This window comes from Helicoverpa zea, chromosome 25 (genome assembly GCF_022581195.2).
Source record: "Helicoverpa zea isolate HzStark_Cry1AcR chromosome 25, ilHelZeax1.1, whole genome shotgun sequence".
Lineage (NCBI taxonomy): Eukaryota > Metazoa > Arthropoda > Insecta > Lepidoptera > Noctuidae > Helicoverpa > Helicoverpa zea.
In genome coordinates, this window is record NC_061476.1 from 2112985 (window position 1) to 2130645 (window position 17661).

Below are 17661 nucleotides of genomic sequence, written 5' to 3' on the forward strand. Positions count from 1 at the left end.
ACTCGATAACCCGACATCTCGGAGAGAAACTCTAAAAATAACAATATCAAACAAATTGTTGACTAAAATAAAATAGCCGATTTATAATACGAGTTGAACGATCTCTGCTTGACCAAGGTTTTTCATAAAATATACGGTTTTATGAATGACATGTTTTGAGAATAAATTCTTGTGATAAGTAGCTGTTTGTTACCTACAATATCGTTACCACTTGGGGTCCATATATAATTTATTTCCAAAGAAGAGTGTAGATTGTAAAACATGAAATGTTCGCACATAAAAACAGCAAATCTTTGATGTGTCAATAAACAATATTTATGGTGCTAATGATCGTAAAGTATCGGTAAATATGTTACGCTTTCACGCGAAAACTACTGAACCTATTGAAATGTTGGATACATGGATAGAACCTGAGACAGAACACTGACTACTTACTTTTTACCGAGTGCGGGAAGTAATGCTCTAAGTAAACAGATGCTATTAAAGGTAGTCTTGAATAAAAAATACTGACAGTATTGCTCTAGGCTTTTCAGGGCTAATTTTTGATCTACTATAGCAACTGAAACTACCAGCTGAAGCACTCAGTTCGCCTTGACACAAAATAATAGAATTTCCTTAGGAATGCGCTCAGTCGAGTCAGAAGCAAGTCAGAAGTAATAAAATCTAATAATAAACAGATCACAGGATTTGGTAGACCACTGCATTGCACAATACGTCGTTAATGCCAGGAAATTCGCGTAAACTTGCTATAGTAATAGGTGATATAAATGATTCACGCATTTATGACATTCAAATGTATATGTTATAAGATCTGAAATCGTATGTATCAATTTATTCTATCAAGCCCTTTATTCAATACATGCATTAGAAAAGATCCAAAGCTTTTTGAGTGTTACTCTATGGTTAAAAGTTTGTTTGAAAGTTTTGAAACCGAAATCTTCAGGTATATAGGAAAGTTCAGGCCATTTTCAGCAGGCGCATTTCACCCATACCTACTTTTATTACATTCTTACCAGTCTGTAACACTTCTATGCCAAAAATCCGGTAGCCAGATAGCCCGAGTAAGAACATAGGCTACTTTTTATTCTGTTTCAGGGTGTGGGGAACGCCCTAGTAGACCTTAATTATAAGAATACATCTTAAAAATAATAGTGTTTTATTACACGTTTAATCTATGATGCAATCAATGCCTCTTTCATTCTTCTTCTCATCGAGTACCACCTAACAAGTTCTAGTGTCAGTCTTATTAAGTCCACCTAACGGTCTTTATTGTCGGGACATATATATATATATTGTCGGGACACCTTTTCACACACGGTCGGTTAGCCCCATGGTAAGTTATTAATTAACTTGTGTTATGGGTGCTAACACAACTGATAAACTACATATAGCTACATATATACATATTTATAAATACATATCATAACACCCAGACCACGGCCAACAAGCATGCTCATCACACAAATGTCGACCGAACCGGGAATCGAACCCGGGACCTCAGGTTCGGCGGTCCGGCATGATGACCATTGCGCCATCGAGGTCTTTGACGTGGAATTGCAACAACAACTTCTACTGAGTAGCATTCGGGGACGTCGTCTTTACGTACCCACTCGTGTACGTTAGCACGTACACTATCAACTAAAATATCTGACGTACAAATTACGAACACAATAACAACGAAAGCAATAAAACGAGCTATACTAATTACGAGCCGTCAAAACGACTGGTTTCTGAAGTTATTACTACACGACAAACGTAGTACGCCAACAGTTGTAGTGGTTGCTTTGCGTGTGACATTATTAGATGGTAATATGTATAAGATGTATCCTACTATAATAAAGTGGAATAATTTTTGTTTGTTTGTACCCTAGAGGCTTCGAAGCTACTGAATCACTTTGAAAAATTCTTTCACTTTTAGAACGCTACTTTCGACCCGAGTACCTAACATACGCTATATTTTAACTACGTATCTACGGGAAGAAGATTCCACGAGGATGTGGGTGAAACCCAAGAAAACAGCTAATAAGCTTAATAAGCAGTGATAACTGGCATGTGGAATCTTCTTTACACGCCCAGATAACAAGTCAAATCAAATCAAATATAAGGCTTCCTTCCTCGATAAATGGGCTACCTAAAATTGAAAGAAATTTACAAATCTGTCAAGCACTTACAAAGCAACTCTTCACCTTTAAATATGTTACATATTTATAGTAATACAATCGCAACATTTATAATCATCAAAATCGATGTTTTCAGGAATTTGCACTATTTACAGTGATGTGCACTGAAATCTGCCAGACGGTAGAGCCCAGCTGTAAAAACAATGAACACCAGAACTGTTTATTTTGGTGCAGGAAACTATTTTGATAAAATCTCTCGATAAGCATTACATAAATATTAGTAATCTTTTCAGTTACTATGTACATTTATATTATTATTGGATAACTCTTTTCTGCTTCTATTTTATGTGAACAAAATATTTTTGAGGAATAGCACCTCTACGTGAATATTATGTAGGAACGTTTAACTTTGACTTGATTACTTAGTAACTGTATTTAATTAACAACAATTATGTACACAGTTATTCAATAAATGAATCTTTACTTATCTGTCAAACCTATTGTTAAGTTTCCTTTATTGAAAACTTAATTGCCTTTATGCTGTCTACAATCATCTTTCTTCGCTTATCGTCTAAATTAATTATTGAAACGATTAATAACAGAATCTTAAATTATTCCTGAATTCCTGAATATTTAATATATTGAAACTTAAATTATTCCTTTTATTTTCTCTTAATGAATAAGATAAAATTAACTAATAAAAAGGGTAGTATTTAAACGCAAATCAAAAAATATCCTTTTTCTATGCAATAAGATTCCGAATTCCCATCAAAATTACTGATTGCACAGCAAAATATTCAACTCAAAATATCACTAAACACACTACAATTTATTTTCGCAGCGTACAAGCTTTTTCATCAATGCACAGCTAATAATCTTAATGCATATTATACATGTTAACTCTTTTTCTTTTAAATATAGCTTCTATTTTTATATTATTTACAGCAGTTTTTCTGAATAAAACAGCTTTTTATTAGTCACAGTCATCTTATTATTTATTAATTACGGCATAATGAGATCAGCAAAAAAACATAAAATTAAATACAAAATTGTGATTTATTGAATTATTTATAAGCGTTCACGCTTCCTTTTTTGCCCAATAGGCAACATTTTTAGCTTCTGCCGGTGGCGCCACGTACTTGAGTCCGATGATATGCTTGCACATACATACTTGTTCTTAAAAAAAATGGGGCTGGTGCATTGTCAGTCATTGTCAGTATTTCCTTTTAGCATACATTTAATATAAGTAGTCATTAAAAGGCTACTACTATAATATCATATTTCAGAATGTTTATAGTCAGAATCATCTTTTGGCATAGTTTTGGAATTTTTATTTTCCTGTAAGAAGCATGCAAGCAAGCCTGAAGCATGCAAGCAGGCATGCAGCATGTAAGCAGGCATGCAACATGGAAGTAAGCATGCAACATGCAGCAAGCATGGCTTCTGTCACGGCTCCGGCGCTGCGGGGCTCCGGCGGTCCCATGCGAGCTTATCGTCGCAGATGATTTTCACGCTCACCACCGCAGCTTCGGCTTACTGGCCGGCAGAGCCGGCCAGCCTCAACCGCGTCGGCGAGCGTTAAAACTACCTGCTCCTCAGCTCGCAGGCCGCCTCGCCCTTCCGCGCCTACGCGGTTTTGAATTGCACTCTAGGGGTAGGCAAACAAGACTACGTGGAGTCGGTTTTGCAGCGATTCGTTTTCGTTACTAGCTTCAATTTTTAATACAATGTTTTTTAATTGAACTCTATCTTACTCGCTATCTCTTTATCGCGCCACTCTGCACTCCAGTGACGAAAAAGTGCGCGAAGCCGCGAACCTTTTCAGTTAATTTGTTCTGGTTTTAGAAATAATGCAATGTGACAGGATTTTTTGTTATAATAATCATTAAATTGGCCGAGCATGGCTTCTTGAAAATTAAGACAAATATGATGAATAGGTTTTGTTGTACTTACTGGTTAATATGCGACTGGGATAGTTATTTTGCTATGAAATATGGAAAATTTGCTGTGCAGTCAGTATTAATGCTATGTATGTAGTATTTTTGTACAAGACTAAATTTAACTGTATTGCATTATAATAAAAAAAGCAATGTCATATTGATGTATCATTTCGAATTATCTGCAGTTTGAGTTTTGTTAAACATTTAGTTTATTTGTAGTGAAGTAAGTTATTTGATGTAAAAAAGAATATAAATGATGAGTATTTATTGATAGGCGATTATTTATTTGATATGCAATTTATAATATCCCTAATAAAAACCAGTCACGAATTTATTCCTACCAGCGCCATCTCTTGCCGAATAGCTAAACGGTTTGGCATACGATCGATGTGTACAGCGCCATCTCTTAACATAGTTCCAAACTACAACGTGCTGTAAATTTCAAATCGCGCTGAAAGAGACGCAGGCGCGTTTCATGCGGCGCGTTTATTTTTGCGCCAATCCAACGTGAACTTGGGGCTGTACGAAAATAGTTCCGAGTTTGACATATGGTGGAAACATGTAGTTTTTATTTTGAATATCGCCTCGCGAATTTAATTTTATTTATCATAAACCTGTGCTTCAATAGATGACAGTAGAAATGGATCCGGGGTAAATATTCTGACCGGCTTCTCTTGCATGATTGCTATAACATTTTCAAAAGGCGTTGGTCGTGAATGTTTTGATTCGTTATAACCTCACACTGTGTTTTTCTTGCATTTTTTTCTCGTTTAATGGGGATCTGCTTTATATTTAGAGTTTAACAAGTTTACATTTTTACTTTCGCTTGAGATAAAAATTCTGCTGGAGAAGTTGTGAATGAACGAAACTATTTTGTTGAATGAAAGATTGCTCGGATATTTCTTATCATTACTCCACTTTAGTCTTCTTTTAGTAAGCTTTGTTCTATTCTATCTATTAGTCTTTTAACCTGTAATAGTTCCCTAGTTTCAATAGAGCAAGGTCACTAGGAGTAGGTCGACTAAAGAGTGGCTTTTAATAAACGCGGCAAAAATAACTTCGCGCTTTACTTAAATATACATAAATGTTTCAATGTCTTCGCTGTAATAAGCAGCTCATCCAATCCAGGGCCTATTATCACAAGTGCCCATTTGTCACAATTGAGTAAATATATCTGAACTTTAATAAATAAAAACTAAGGGATATCTTTAGTTTTCGAAAAGAAAGAAGGACACAAACGTTCAAAATACGACGTTAGTTAGAATGCACAAAAAAGTCTGCCTTTGTGTTGCAGAAACACAATAAAATACATTAATTATCACATGTCATTTGGTTATTCCATAAGATTTAACAAAACAAGACAGTTCCAGCTACGGATAAACTCTAAGTATGGTTCAGAATCTTCTAAATTACTAATATACCTATATTTCTCCATTCCAGAGGCAGTTCCAGTAGGCTGGGTGATCAGCGTGACCCTCACTGGTACATCGACTCGGCGTACGCATCATCCCTTAAAGTTTCTCTACGTTTACCTACACGACAGTTCTTAGAAGGTTAGTAGAGCCTGCCCTTTAATGTCAAACCTAAGTAAAACCTAAATATGTAGTTTGAACTGATAGACGGACGAAATCAATTACTATTATAAGTGCCAAAATTCAATAAAAAAATTGTTAAGTTTATAGTAAATGACATTACTGCGATATGTTATTATTTTAGTTGGTTTTAAAACTAAATGAGTCTCCTTTGCCTGGATGGACGTAAATGATGAACAATATAAAACTGCATTTTCAGACTTCTACCATCCGTGGTTCCGTCAAAGTGATATCAGGAGATATATATTCGGTATGCAAGATTGCCCTCCTGAATTTGTTGCAATCAAAGATTACAAAATGACTTTGACTGCATTTTAATTGTCGTTTTTTTGTTCTTTGTGCGTTATTTCCATTTTAATGAGTGTATTGCATATAATGGATACATTGATTTATGTGTTTGTCCATTTATTTGTGTCCGTCCTTTGTGTGATTTATTTTGATAAATTGTTAATTTGTAATGCGCATTAGTCAATTTCGTACGGTTTTATTATGCGAGTTGAATTGAGCGCCATCTTTTGATTTTGTGTGGAACTAAATAGAGTGACGGTCTTGTGTTAAAGCAACGACGTGTGTAAGTGGTTTATCCATCGGACGCTAGGTGGCGTTGTTGTCAAAGGCATGTTTTTCAGTGTTCGAGTTTTTTCATAAAAAATATGATTTTCAAATGTTTTTTTAATCCTTAATTATAACAATGTTGCATTTCACGTAATCTTTACTTTTAGTAGCTAAATGTTAACTAAAATAGGTAGGTACAGCCATTATTTCTGTTTTAAGAGAGTGTCAGATAGACTAATGAATTTCTGTTAATTAATAAAACGACACGACATCATAACGAGCTGTAATATTTTAACCAGTTAGGTGTCCCTTCGATAAAAATAATTTCACGTTGGAAAAAGTGGCGTTAACGCGAATTTATGCCTGATATTTATATTTATTCGGTTTGACGCCAACATATTATGTTTTATGAGAGCAGGTGTTGCAGACTTTATATATAATATAATGATTATGAAGTCTGTCTTACTATGTGACTAGTTTTTACAAGGAATTTGGAAGATTCATTAGCGATGACCCACATAATTTTTAAGACTCTGCCAAAGGGTTTATCTTTTGTTGATTAATATTAAAATAATGTAGACTGAATATCAAATACTTTTAATATTATGTAACGTTAATTAAGTCACACGTTACTTAATTAAATAGCTGTGTTTGTCTAATCGTTTTTATTCGATGTTAAGGAATCTAGATATATTTTCCTCTAGCTATTTATCCATATTTTCCTTGTAAAGCTAAAAAATAACAAGAAATAAGAGAATTATGAATAAATAAAATAATTATTAAAAGGCTTAAGGTACAGCTTAAGTCTACATCAGAAAACATACGTATTAATATCTAAGTAGGTTCATTTTTGAGAAGTACATAGTTCCTTCGGGATAATGAGTTATTGAATAGGTACGCATCTAAAATCTTCAGTAAAACAAAAAAAAACTCAACCAATACTTTTTACTTTTATTTTAGTTCCAGTGAACGTCACAGACCATTAAGATGACACTTCCTCTGCTAATAGACATTAACGATGCGAGTGTTGCTACTATTTTATAATTAACCACGTTGGGATAGTCGCGGATAGTCAGGGGATAGTTGCTGTGGATAGTTCACATGCTGTGGATAGTAACATATAGATGCCCATCGAGTTTCTGTAATCAACTAGTGATTATGGAAAACTCCATAAGTTGTTTAAATTGACTCTTATTTTTTATTCTTCTACGATAAACCACGATGTCTGTATCTTTATTTACACTACAAAACAAACAAAAAAGCATAAATAAAAGTTAGAAAACATACAAAAAAAAAAAAAAAATAGCCCGGAAAAAAATGCTATTTGACGGTAAAAGTTTTTTGAAATCAGTGCTGTAGTTTCTAGGATCTGCACGTTTAAACAAACAAACTCGTCAGCTTTAATACTCAGTAAGATCGAATAAAATCCGAGAATCAACCCAATAACAAATCTTGTTTCAGATGAATTCAGAAATAATTAGAACATTCACGATGTATGAGTTTTTAAAATTGTGAAACAAATGTCAATTATCTGTAGCCTACTGAAAGATTCAAAGCCTAGTGAAATATTATTCTAGACAGTCTGGAATTCCGAGAACACGGCCCAATCCGTCGTCAATCTGTAATTAAATAATTTGTGCACGTTACACTATTTAAAATGTATAATTTGTCATCGGCAATGAAGGTTGACCACCGGATATCCGGAGAGATGTTCAAAAAAGTTGATTTGTTATGCGTTTGCGCATACTTACACGCAAAAGTGGATTTCAATCAATATTGGTTTTAACCTGACATACATGCATAGGTCACCATTTCGAGAAGTAGACAGTATTTCTTTAAGAACTTCGAAGTTTTCTATATTGACTTCACGATATTCAACATGTATGAACAAAAGACTACTGCGTATGCGCAAGAGTCAAATAGCTAATTATTGCGCTTAGTACTGATGTGCAAAGTTATTTGACGACATAAACTTTTCAGTATGTGGGGTTTTTTAATTTTGAGAAATATCTACAGTAATTTCAGTATGCAATTTTTCGATACAAAGTGAATAAAACGCATGAAAACAGTCCAATATATTTTCTTCATACTTGTTTTCTAAATAAAATGATAGATCTTGTTATTTGCTGTTGACAGTGTAATATGGCGCCTCAGAAACTGAAATGTGTAGAAAATACGAAACACAAGACATTATTGCGATGACAGATATTTAACGACTTGCTGAATGATATGGCCAAAGTTTATGAAAGATATTCAAGTTGGTATGTATGTAGATCTTGTTTTGAAAATATTTGATTGATCAGGTCTTTATGGTCTAAAATTGCATAAAATACCTAATACAAAAAGTCTGGGTACGATTGGCTGTCAGACTTTCTGGCTTCTGACCCTGCAACAACTGTCAAAGATTTACAAATGACATTTGGGACCCACCAATTTAAAGCGCCATCCAAAACATGGAGGAACTCAGAACCTCCGTGTTACCCGGGTTACTGGATTAAGGAGATCAGATAAGCAGTCGCTCCATGTAAAACACTGGTTCTCAGTTGCATCTGGTTAGACTGGAAGCCGACCAAAATATAGTTAGGAAAAGGCTAGGCAGACGATGAGTAAATTAACCATGGATTATAAGAATCACTGGACAAAGGTTATATCAATATGATTTAGCTAAGATGCAGCTGTTACTTAGCCACTTTATCCTTACTTTAGGTAAATGTCGTTAATATAGGTACAGAAATCAGTAATGCAAACGTTAGTGCCTTGTGACTCACTGTTGAGACATATTCAACATTTTTACACTTTTTTCTAAAATTCTGAAACATTGCCAAACATTAGATGACGTTTTATTATATTAAATATTATAATTATAAAGACGAGGGGTCGATGTTAGCGGGGAGCGGTAGCGGCTATCTTTTATAGGTACATTGATTCCTCAATGCTCTCGTAAATAGTAACTTAGTACGCCTTAGAAGCTTTTTATTATGGCAAACCTAAAAAAATAATAAGGTAGCTTTGGAAAGCAGCAGGATTGAGAAGCTAATAACCTTTTTAGGCTCCTATTTCAATAGTAAACTTAATCTCGATAAGTAGGTAAGTTGATTTAGTACAAAGGATTCTACAAAGAAAAAAATGCATCTATATACTTACATATATAAAAATGAAACCCGCTTTCCGTTGTTACGACATAACATGAAAACGGCTTGACCGATTTGGCTGAAAATTAGAGGGGAGGTAACTTTGCTAACTGGACCCGAGAGAAGGTTTTAGGATAGTTTTTGTCACCATCCGGTTACGGGACGCGGGCGAAAGCTAGTTTATAATAATTACTAAGCCCGTGATTCCTCATCCCTAGTTATATACTTTCCACACCCGGATAAAAACAAGCCTATAGTCCTATCTCAGACTTTCAACTATTTGTCTATAATAAGGGTTGTTTGGTCTTCTTGCACCCCTATATAGTCTTCGATGTAACAGATTATTTCTTACTCGCTCTCACATAAGCTTCTGGAATCCGTTTGCAATAGGACCACGTCCTTACCCTATGGTATGTGGTGTCCCAAATCGTATAGGTTTTATAATTTGGCATCGCACACTACTTTGTCGGTACTATTAAGATGCAGTATAATCATATAATTTATTTGCTTCTAACGCGAAGTATTTGCTGGGTTTATAATTATGATGGGTCTTGGGGAATTCATGTTGTAGTGTAAAATTATATTGTAACTTTGTTACTTGCTGGCTAATTTAGACTTTATCTTCTGATCAACATACTTTAGTGATATATTAGTAGGTGAGTAAAACATTAATAAAACTTATAGGTACAGTTATGTCAACACTTAGTTCTGCATGAAAAAAGAGTACGTATTTATTATTACCTATCTATGTGAACAAACGTACCTTTAATTTTTAGACACTCAATATTCAAAAAGATCTGAGAGAGTTCTGCAATAGATCCTAGTGTAGTTTTTATTTGAGTGCGTGAGATAACCAGAACAAAATACTTCCGTACTATTCGGTCTCAAAAACTACAAGTCGTATTCAAATCCTGAATATGTTTATTACTTTCACTGCCCACCCTTCAAAAATATGTATAAAGTTAAGTGGCAATGATGCGGATGCTATTTATTTCGGATGCGGTGCACTGACTCATTTATATCAAAATATCTAGACTTCACCACTTCTAGACTTGGTCACTCAAGTATTTCCGTGATTCATGAAGTAGCTGCTTGTTTTTGAAAGATTTCTTTTCTATGTAACATTTACGGAAAAAGTCATAAGGATTCATACTTATCATTACTTGTTCTTTCTTACACAAATTGATATCTGCATAATAGAGTTTTTTGTTAAACAAATTTTTAATGGATAGTGTGGTGGCTTAAAGACCAATACTAGTTGTTCTTAGTGGTTTCACCTACGTCCCGGGAGTACCTACTACTTTGTCATCATTCGTTTGTTTGGATGCGCTTATTTGCGTTGGATGGATGCGTTTCAGTGTCAGACAGCCCATTTGCAATTTGTCGGCGTGGAGTAGCTCCGACGGAGCACAGGTGAAACCATTGACAGAAATTCTCTGGTATCTCTACTAGCTCCCGTTTGCGTTTTCACGTACCCGTAGTTAGACGAAACCTAGCCGCACGGCTACATAAAAGTAAAAAGCCATCAGTCTTACAGGAATCATTAACTAGTCTCGAAGCCCACAAAGCGCTTTAAACGGCTGTCACGAAATTACTCAGCAACATCGACGTCATATTATTTTATTTTTATATTAATACACTGTGTTACGCCAAATTACAAGTTTTTATTGCTCTAGTGCGATATTTTTGTTGAATGACTAGACGCTGGAATGTGTGACTTCAAATTCTTGATGAAAATGATTTTTGGTATTAATATTGAACGCCTAATCCTTCATGGATCATTACGGTGTATAGTGCAGGACCCATATTATTAGTTAATAGTCAATGTACTCAAATCAAATAAAATCATTTATTTCATTTAGGCCTTTACAAGCACTTATGAACGTCAAAAATTGTAAATAAGGTTGATTCTAGTTGCAGTTGATTCTAGTTGTTGGTACTCTATGGACCTTATACAGTACAGAACCAATTCTTTTTTATTACGGGGTGTATGATACATAACATTGATCGCGATGGTGTCATTCTTTCTACTTATCTAGTTGAACGCTGATTTTTTCTACAAAGAGGAAAGGAAAAAAGTGACATACCTACATAAGTAGGATATAAAAAGTCAAACCTGTTAAGATTGCTGAAAGTAGTGACATGCCGCCAAAATACCGACATCTGGTAACACTTACTAGTGCGGCTTTTTCAAATCAAAAGCAATCAAATTAAGCCACACAGTACAACGGAAGCAATTAAACATTTTATTAGGTAGCTCTTTGTTTTTCGAAATAAAACTAGTGAATGTCATAAAAATATGTCTACTTTGATTGTGGAGTCTTCAATCTGCGAATGGGACTCTTTTATATTTTTTTACTAGGTTTTTTGTCTTGAATTTTTTCAGTCTTGAACCTACCTTTGACAAACTCCGGATAGAAGTTATAACCTTCTCTAGGTTCAAACGTCGTATCCTCATGTCATTCTCACTTTCCATAGTTTACTCGACTGTAAAACGAAGCTTATCTATGTTTAAATGTCTTTATTGCTTACACCGTCAGTTGCACAAAGCTCCATTAAAATAAAAGCTTCATTAAATCTATTGCTGACACTTTTTATCTTGTTGACAAAGAAAGAGTCAGCAATAGATTTAAAGAAGCTTTAATTAAGCTTTGTGCAACTGACGGTTAATGTTTTAAAAAATCGACGATTATACGACTTTGAACTTTATCAAAATAAAAATAAACGCCTGAAACTTCGTACAGAAGTTTCTGAGATTATTGCGAATAGACAAACGTGGTGGAAAACTTTGTAATTATGTGGTAAAGTAATAGGTAGCAGGGTCACCATATTTTGTGTTGTTATCTTCAATGGCCATGCTCCTATGGGAATTTTATGGGTACTTACTTTGATGTCAGAATTGTAACATGTAAACTTTTCAAAGAATGTTAAAAGCAAATTGTTTGCAGAGAATATTTTTAGATGTTTGTTTTAGTGGATATAGTAAGTACTATTACGGTTGATTGAAAAAAAATGTTTGCTACGTTTTGTTAAACTTGTGAACATTGAGTTGACATTGAGTTATCAAAAATACGATCAACTTTACGGTAACTAACGATTTAAGTTTACACATGTGCATAAGCGATTGCACTGTTATACGAGTATTTAAATTGCTTTGTCGGTGTTTTAAACTATAAGAATTGAACAGAAAAGTAGGTTACCTACATAAGTAGATTATCTAAGAAAATTTATTTTTTGCATCTAGAATAAATATATACAACCAAAGCTTTCAATTTGAGTTAACGCGTCCTTCCGATGGGACCGAAAATAATATCTTCCTTTCATCAGGAATAATCTCCAAAAATCTCAGTACTACATGGAATGTTCAAATATGTCAAGGTATGTACAATATGTACCCTCAATTTGGATGTAACCCAAATGCGCGTGAGTCGGGTAAACATCAATTAATATTCCAGATAGTCGTTATTTTTGGTATTTGTGCACTTAATTTAGTGGATAACTAAATTGCAAAGATTTTTTTGAAGTTTATATCGCTTGTATTATAGTTCGGCCGTTACCCTGGCTGTTTGTTGTTTTAATTGGCTATTTGCTATGACATTGTTATTTTCTGTTTTTCGGCTAAATATGTAAGGCTTTTTGCCGCGGGTTGACTCATATCTTGTACTGATAATGCATTTCTTAACTCAACCCCTATGTTTTCATATTGTTTTGTCATAGAAATAATAGTGAAGAGCTCGTGTCTTAAGTAAATGCTGCATGGATTGATCGATTCATAAGGTTAAGCAACGCGGTAGTTCTGTGGGTGGCTGTTAGATAGTGAGTCCCGACTGTCATTGATCATTCTGATCATCTTTGTCAATCGTTACGAGTAGTCAGAAAGTCTGACAGCCAGTCTTATCAAAAGGTTGCCCAGGTAACTGAGGTTGAAGAGGTCAAATAGGCGGCCCCTGTGAGTAAAAAAATTCGGTTAAGACTGGAAGCCGACGCAAATATATTTAGAAAAAGGCTAGGCACATGATGACACAATATGCAAAGTGAGTTAAATATAACTCATAAGAAAGGTTATTGCACTTACAGTATTTACTCAAAATTGACGTATTTATGTTTGAGATAAACTCGAGTGCTTTGGAAATATTCATTCTGTTTTTAATACAAATATTTTGGGATGAGTTTCGAACTGAAAGCTGTTAAATTCCTTTCTTTGTTTTCGCAACTGATGTGTTGTTGTGCTTTTAAGTTGTAAATTAAGTAGAATTTATAATGTTAGTCTGTGTTTTCGAAAATATTTTCTTAAGCAAGATTGGCATAATATTGTATTCTTACTTAGTTCGACAAAATGAGGCGAACTATTAGACTTCATCATCTGCCTGCCCTTTTCCAAATTGCAAGTGTTGGGTTCTGCTTCCAGCCTAACCCGATGCACCAGTGTTAAACTTGGAGCGACTGCCTTTCTGACCACCTCAACTTACCTAGCTAGGCAACTCTTTCTGGCTTCAGACTACACGTAACGACTAACATATAAGATGTTCAAATGACAGCCAGGATTTTCACGTGCCCCAAAACACGGAAGAATTCGTCATGACATAGATGATCACTCATCCATGGACCGACCGCGTGAAGCTTTGCTTAACCTTATGAAAGCCAGAAGCTCCTCGCGTCCCACACAAGAATTAGGTAGCAACAAAATATCTCCGCATACCAGTACTATCGAAAAAATTATAACCTCATAAAAAACTAGGAAGATTAAAGTTTTTAATAAAGTGTTCAAAATTATAGCTATTTGGCAAGATACGTGTCAGGGTGACGCCGATGGAGTTTCGAAAATAACTTGTGTCACATTCATTATTTGTGTTATGGAATAATTGACATTTAGAAGTTGGGGAAGGTCATGGTGAACGAACCTTGTTAGGAAATGAGTGAAGGAAGACAGTCGTGTCAATATCCCCTGCAATATTTTAGTATTGGTGAAAGACCTTTTGCCTTTGGGAGAAGTCAGGAAAAAAGAGCTTGCTGAAAAAGGAAAACTGGTTTTAAAACAATAACTTGGTTATACCTAATTATATTTACACAATAAAATAAAAACTTCATTTAGTAATGAAGCAATCAAGGGTGTAAATTTTTGTTTTTAAGTTTTTTTTCATTACTTTGTAATCAATGACATGATAAGATGTGTCAAATAATCATAATATGCTGATATTGGTTTTAAATGTCAAACTGTTTCCTCGAAATCAGTATGATTTGATCATAAACATTGTTACTTTCATAGCTGTAAGGACATAAATACAAAATGTTATACAAAGATCTAAGCATTTCTACAAGTATCCACTATATCATACGCGTTTGTAGTTCAGCGTTATATTAAGGAGTTTATTATAGTTTATACAGAGTTACTGGTAAGTATACCGCATCCTTTCAGGAGGTGATAGTATAGGTCAATACGGACAAATTTGACCATGGCATACACTGGGCAAAAGTTAACCCGTTTCAAGATAATCGAATTTCAAGATCAGTCGTCTAGGTACACGTAAAAATTATTATTTTTACCCAAAAGTCTCGTCTTTGTGGATTTTTGTGTGTTTTTGGATAGAAGATGAATCACTTCATAATAACAAACCATAAAACTTTGCAAATCACAGAGGAAATTATAGCAAACAGCAATTACTTTTTTAGTAGCTATTCTCTCAAAAATATTACTATTCATTTTTTTGTGCAGAATACTAAAAAAACATCTACATTTATCTAGCTATCCAAAAAGGCACAAAACACACAAAAATCCGCAAAAACGAGACTTTTAACTAATAATAAAAATTTATACGTGTACCTAGATGACTTGTAAATAAAAGATCTTGAAATTCGATTATCTTGAAACGGGTTAACTTTTGCCCAGTGTATCCCATGGTCAAATTTGTCCGTATTGACCTATACTATCACCTCATGAAAGGATGCGGTCTACTTACCAGTAACCCTGTATAAAGGTATTCCTTAAATATGTAAGGTTAATTTAGATATGAGTAAAACAAGGACTTATACTGCCTACTGGTCTTAAAACCTTAAGCCATATAATCGCTGCTTTGGGGCTTAAAAGACCAAATAATATTTGTGGTCCTGGCGAACAATTTATTAAGTAAGCAATTTGACGAGAAAAATGTCGGAGCTCTTTCTTTAAATGGCACGAAAGTCTTTAATTAATATGCTTTCAACGTCTAAACTTAATATTATAAACGATATAGAGCGTCTTCATACACCACCTCTGTGTTTGAGAATGGAGGTGGTGCAGACGATGCATCGAAATTTCTCCAGAAAGAAATCCAGACAATAGTTCATCAGTCTACCTCATTTATTACTATGACTCAGAAAAATCGAGAGCCGTCTCCAAAGACCGAGCAACGCATGTCAAAAATACGTCACAGCCATCACCTCCCTCATTCCAAGTCGGTTAATCACGCATTCTATCTAAATGCCTCACGCGACTAATTTTAGTGTCAGACAAAAATCACTAGAGTAAAAGTACATAAGGACAATCGGCGAGGACATGTCAAAACACGATGATTATAATTCGATTTATCGTTACAAAAATATCTCGGAATATGTACATAATTAGTGTTTAATATAAATACGTAATTTTCGCGTTTCTACTCGTCTCGCGGGCCGCTGCCTAGTCTCAACGGACGCGTTAACCCGTACGGTACATTCAAGAGGTTTTTTTAAGTGCAAAGTGTAAAGTGAATAAGTGCTGGTAAATTCTTACGGTCCGTGTTATCATGGCGCCAGTACGAATTTTTTGAAGTTTTCTACCTACACTACACAGAAAATAATTATTTTTGAAATAAAAATAATTTAATTGTGGCGCGCAGTTGCATGTGTTCGAGGGAGCGTGCTACGAAAGTACTACGCGCTTTGTTCGGTGCTACGAGATTGTTACATGATGAATGGACGGGTTTTTGTAGCGAAAATGAGAAAAATGGTTTTTGTAATGTCTTAATTGCAATATTGTGTCGTGATTTTGTTGCAAATATTTTAAATCATTTTGAAAAAAAAAATTTTGAAAGTCACGTAAATTGTATAGTGTGATCGCGACAAAAAGTGTTTGAAATATATTGGAAATGTAGAAATGAAACAATTAAAAAAGCCTACTGAAAACGTAAAATAAAACTTGTAAAACCTACGAAACGTCTTCGAAATTAAAGTTAAAATATAAATTAAAAAAGCTCATCCGACGACCAAATAATTAAAATATTAAAATAAATAGTTTTCTAAATAAATAACCTACAACTTTATCCCAAAAAAAAATCCTAGACGTTCGTCACTACGTCACGCAATCAAGTAATCAACTGTCTAAATAACCTAAAAAAATACTATAACTGAGACGGCCTACACTACGTCATTTCTCCAGCAGCTTTCTCTCAGTCGTACTAAAAGTATTATATTACTAAACCTCTCACACCGTCACAGTTCCCGTTTATTTCCAGATCTCGTAACTGTGAACACTTGTGGTCATTTTATAGAACATAATTTAGAATTTATTATGTTTTTTCATATAGAACGGTGGAGCCAAATATCTTGGTGATTATTTTTAGTTGCTGTTAGGTAACTAGCAGCTTTTCCGTGAATATGTCACTGCGCGTATAATCAGGCAGTGCAATTTGGGGGCGCTATTGAGCAATCATGTTCACTCTCAGGCAATTCCGTACGTATTGTTTTATATATTCTATTGTTTTATTTTTGAAAAATATTTAACTTTGAACTTGACCGAAATTATGTGCAAAATTACGCGATTTTTTATATTAAGTTGTAATACGCTACTCTTTAATTTTTATTCATTCAATTACAATAATTAAATGTGTTACGAATATAATATTAAATAATCGATTACATAATTTCAGCAGTGCAGTGTTACAAAAAAATAATGCTCTAAAAAATGTTGGTCCTTTAAGTATCACCTCGTAAAATTATTGGTCCTTTTGGTACTTTTCAAGAAGAAGGCTCGCCTATCATTGGCTGTAACATTAAATCATATTTTCACAGTGCCAAGTGACGGTACATATCGTTCTCATTACGAGATGTGGAGCCAGGAATATTAATGTCCACCCTGGTAATTGGAGCGTAACTACTAATTACCTTCGTATTTGAGAATCAAGGTCTTCAACCTGTTGAAATATTTGGAACTACGTAAATTATAGTTGAGATAGGCGGTCACAAAGGTATTTTCTGAATGTAAAGTAATTTTCCTTCTCCGTGTGAGAGGAGGCCTGTGCCCAGCAGTGGGACGATAAAAAGGCTGTAACAGTAATTTTATTAATTTAGTAATTTCATGTAGAAAAAA

At 34.5% G+C, this 17661-nt stretch overlaps 1 protein-coding gene across 7 annotated transcripts in view; it reads left to right on the forward strand.

The window, feature by feature from the left end:
• The window catches only part of LOC124642605 (filamin-A), an 82240-nt gene that overhangs the window by 30489 nt on the left and 34090 nt on the right, over positions 1-17661 (forward strand). For 2 of the 7 annotated variants that reach the window (XM_047181107.1, XM_047181106.1), the window contains exons 2-3: positions 5501-5613; positions 5852-5902. Coding sequence is in view for 2 of the 7 variants with exons in the window: in XM_047181101.1 (XP_047037057.1) it covers positions 4689-4711; positions 5501-5613; positions 5852-5902 (187 nt within the window). In the remaining 5 variants the exon portion in view is untranslated. Of the gene's footprint in view, positions 1-4575; positions 4712-5500; positions 5614-5851; positions 5903-15986; positions 16109-17661 lie in introns of those variants that run through there. The other 5 variants (XM_047181105.1, XM_047181104.1, XM_047181101.1 and 2 more) reach the window with 4 other exon arrangements.